General features: G+C 51.7%; 1 protein-coding gene across 1 annotated transcript; it reads left to right on the forward strand.

Moving 5' to 3' along the window:
* Positions 1 to 204: 204 nt before the first annotated feature.
* On the forward strand, positions 205 to 4,177 carry EMWEY_00036490 (adaptin, putative; the record flags this gene model as incomplete). Its single annotated transcript, XM_013482140.1, has 6 exons — positions 205 to 524; positions 766 to 977; positions 1,126 to 1,622; positions 2,082 to 2,341; positions 2,970 to 3,516; positions 4,113 to 4,177. Coding segments are annotated over 6 exons (1,901 nt in total), but the record flags the coding sequence as incomplete, so codon positions are not given.
* Positions 4,178 to 4,392: the final 215 nt, after the last annotated feature.

The following is a 4,392-nucleotide window of genomic DNA, read 5'->3' on the forward strand; positions in this document are numbered from 1 at the left end:
TTAAGTTGCTGCAGCTGCTGCTGCTGCTAGCAGCAGCAGAACCTAGGCTACCTAATAAATTAATTAAACCCTTAATTAAATTGCTGCAGCAAACAAAGGCACAAAGTGTTATTGTTGAGCTGCTGCGCCTGCTGCTGCTGCATGCACCTATTGAAGCTGCAGCAGCAGCTGCTGCTGCTGCTGCTGATCAAGTTGCTGCTGCAGAACAAGCAGCAGCAGCAGCCATCACCAATGATATTACAGCAACACCAACAGCAGCAGACCCCAACAGCAGCAGCAGCAGCAGCAGCAGTCCTACTACCGCCACCAACGCCACCAACAGCAGCAGCAGCAGCAGCAGCGCGACACCAGAGATGCAGCTGCTGCAGCTTGCATGCAGACATCTGCAGTCCCTTCTTGCTTCCCCTGACCCCAACATCTGCTTCCTCGCGCTGCACTTGCTGCAGCAAACATTCAATAAAAGGAGACAATTAGTGCAGCCCTTGCTGTGTCTGCTGCCAGGGCTGCAGCAGCAAATGCTACAGGTACGCTAATATTCTCCTGCTGCTGCTCCTGCTCCTGCTGCTGCTGCTGCTGCAGCAACAGTTAGCACAAGACCCATCTAGTGTGTCTTTGTACGGTGCATGCACCAATAACAACACAAACAGCAGCAGCAGCAACAACCGCACAACAACAGCAGCAACAGCAGCAGCAGCAGCAACAGCAGCAGCAGCAGCATGTATTGTGTGTGTGTGTGTGTGTGTGTGTGTGTGTGTGTGTGTACAGAGTGCAAGGAGCGGAGACAGTATGCTGCGTAAGGCAGGTGTCTCCTTAGTTGCTGCATCTGCTGCTCCTGCTGCTTTCCCTGCTGCATGCGAGCGCATGCTTGCTGCTGCATTTGATGCTGCTAACAGCAGCAGCAGCAGCAGCAGCAAACATGCTGCTGCTGCTGTTAGCCCTGCAGATTTTATTATGCCTGTTGTACAGATGGCAGCAAAGTAAGCAAACAACTGTCTCCTTTTTTGTCTCCTTTTTGTCTCCTTTTTTGTCTCCTTTGTGTCTCCTTATTACTTATTATTTATTATTATTTTGCTGCTGCTGCTGCTGCTGCTGCTGCTGCTGCTGCTGCTGCTGCTGCTGCTGCAGGAATGACTACGAGTTGATAGAGGACTTTGAGTGGTATGTGGCGGTGTTGGTGGACATTGCATGCAACTGCTGCAGGAGCAGCAGCAGCAGCAGCAGCAGCAGCAGCAGTGGTGATGCTGCAGTTGCTGCTGCAGTTGCGCAGCAGCTACTGGATATATCCGTACGTGTCCCTGAGGTACGACCCTGCAGCACACATCTTTGCATGCTGCTGCTGGAGGCAGCAGCAGCAGCAGCAAAATCTAAGCTACCAGGCAGCAGCAACAGCAGCAGCAGCAGCAGCAGCAGCAGCAGCAGCAATAGCTTGGAGGTATTAAGGGCACTGAGGCAGCAGCAGAGGGAGAGCCACATCAGCAGCAACTCTCTTGATGACTGTATGGGGAAGCTGCACACCAACAACCCCAACAGCAGCAGCAGCAACAGCAACAGCAGCAGCAGCAGCAACAACAGTCAGGTGTCTATACACCCCGATGTTATACGTGCTGCTGGATGGATCGTAGGTAAGTAAGGCTGCGGTGTATAGGCACCTCCATCATCTCTCTCTCCTCTTGTCTCTTTGCTGCCCTCAGCAGCAGCAGCAGCAGCAGCAGCAACAGCAGCAAGAGCAAAAGCTGCACCTGTAGCAGCACCAGGAACAGCATCAGCAGTAGCAGCTACGTTATCTGCTGCTGTTTTCTTTTGTTGCTGTTGCTGCTGCTGCTGTGCATGCAGGAGAGTACCATAGGCAGCTATATAAGGGTGCTGCTGCTGCTGCTGCTGGTATACAATTCATAGAGGAAGCTGTCTCCTCTCTTATACTACTCGTAAACCCTAAACCCTAATCACTAAACCCTAAACCCTAATTACTAAACCCTAAACCCTAGGTGGAGTGGTATGTGTGCATGCAAGATTAGTAAAAGATAACTTACTGGTGTCGTTGCTGCTGCTGCTGCTGCTGTTGCTGCTGCTGCTGCAGGCAGGGGACCCGTCGTTGCGGCCGCAGGTGCAGCGCGTGCTGCTGTGGGGAGCAGCAAAGGCTTTCTTAACATTAGGTGCAGCAGCACAAGGCAAGTTGCTGCTGCAGCGGCAGGAGGAAGATGAGCAGCAGCAGCAGCAGCAGCAGCAGGACCCAAAGGCAGAGAGGGAAGAAGCAGCAGCTGCAGCAGCAGCAGCAGTGCAACGCCTGCAGCACAGGGTAAAGGCAGCAGTAGAAGCAGCACGCAGCAGCACAGACGCAGAGGTAAGAGACACAGAAACGAACATACTGCAGCAGCTGCTGCTGCTGCTGCTGTTGCTGCTGCTGTGACTATCTTAGCTGCTGCTGCTGCTGCTGTATAGAAATATATTTTCTGTATGATTATATAACCCCATGCAATTCTTCCTTTTTTCCTGCTGCTGCTGCTGCTCTTTTTGCTGCTGCTGTTACTCTTGCTGCTGCTGCTGCTGCTGCTGCTGCTGCTGCTGCTGCTGCTGCTGCTGCTGTCTATCTACAGTTATGCGGGCGAGCAGAGCTATGTTATAATTTATTTTTTTCTTCTTTTTTTAATTCTTTTTCTTTTCCCCTCCAATTAGAGGATCTTCTTCCTGTACAACAAGATGCACAATTACGCGTAAACCCTAAACCCTAATTAAACCCTAATTAAACCCTAATTAAACCCTAAACCCTAATTAAACCCTAAACCCTAATTAAACCCTAAACCCTAATTAAACCCTAAACCCTAGAAAACCCTAAACCCTAATAATTCCTGCAAACCCTAAACTCTATTAATAACCCCAAACACTATATTTATATTTATACTAATGTTTATACTGTTTGCTGCTGCTGTGTGTTGCTGTTGCTGCTGCTGCTGCTGCTGCTGCTGCTGCAGCTGCAACCTCCCCCTGAGTTGGATTTAGGGAAGCCTTTCTTAGATGCTGCTTTGCTGCAGCAGCAGCTTGACGCCAGATTGAGACGCCAGCAGCAGCTGCAGCAGCAGCAGCAGCAGCAGCAGCAGAGGGGAGCAGCAGGTGGCTCAGCAGAACTGCAGCAAGACTGCGGTGGCTGCTCTCCTCTAGTGCAGCAGCAGCAGCAGCAGCAGACGCCATGGGCATCTACAGGTAAGAAGAAATTTAATGTCATAAGAAAGGCTATTGCACCCGAGTCTGCTGCTACGACGCAGCAGCCTGCAGCAGCAGCAACAGCAGCAGCAGCAGCAACAGCAGCAGCACCAGCAGCAGCAACAGCACCAACAGGAAATGTTGCACAAAAGCAACAACAGCAACCATCCGCAGCAGCACCTGCTGCTGCTCCGGAGCCACACGAACAAAGGATGCAGCAGCAGACACAACAGCAGCAACAGCAGCAACAACAACAGCAGCAGCAACAACTGCAGCAGCAGCTGCAGCAGCAACTTGGGCAACTGTGGCAGTGCTGCGGTGGGGATTCTGTTGTTCAACTGTTTTGCTGCTGCCGTTGGTCTCTTGCTGCAGCAGCAGGAGACAGAGGAGTCTTATCTGTCTCCTCTTGCTGCTTCCCTACAAGCAGCAGCAGCTGCAGCAGCAGCAGCAGCAGCTCGCGCATTCCTCCCGTTGGTCGTGTTGTCTTGGTCGTGAAGGGTGCTGCTGCAGCAGATACCTCTCCTGCTACAGCAGCAGCAGCAGCTACCTCTCCTGCTGCTGCTGCTGCTGCTGCTGCTCCTTTTTGCCTAGGAGACACTTCTGTTGTTCTTTGCGAATCGCTGCAGCAGCAAAATGCTGCTGTGGATATCCAAGTCTGTCCCTACGTTTGCTGCTGCTGGTGTTGTTGTTGCTGCTGCTGCTGCTGGTGTTGCTGCTGCTGCTTCCCTATCTATTTGTCTCTTGTCTCCTTTTTTCTTTTATGTCTCCTTTTGTCTCCTTTTCTTTCCTTGTCTCCTTTCTTCTTTGTCTCTTTTTATTTGTCTCCTTTTGCTGCTTCCCCTCTACAACATTTCCCTTATATCCTGCTGCTGCTGCTGCTGTTGCTGCTGCTGCTGCTGCTGTTTGTGCTGCAGCTACCTGTCTCCTTAAGTCTTTTGCTGCGGGCAGCGCAGCAAGGCCCCACAGGTCTTTATATTAGGTGTCTCCTTTGCTACACCATCGATGCTGCTGCTGCTGCTGCTGCAGCAGCAGCAGCAGAGCTAGATCTTCTCGGCTCCGATCTACTGCAGCAGCAGCAGCAGCAGCAGCAGCAGCAAGTAGAAGTGCTGCTGCCTGTCCCCTATACAGTGCTGCTGCTGCCCCTCCGTCATTCTCCTGAATCATTAACTCAATACATGGCAGTAAGCAACTGTC

This window comes from Eimeria maxima, genomic scaffold (assembly GCF_000499605.1).
Source record: "Eimeria maxima Weybridge genomic scaffold, Emw_scaff525, whole genome shotgun sequence".
NCBI classification, from domain to species: Eukaryota; Apicomplexa; class Conoidasida; order Eucoccidiorida; family Eimeriidae; genus Eimeria; species Eimeria maxima.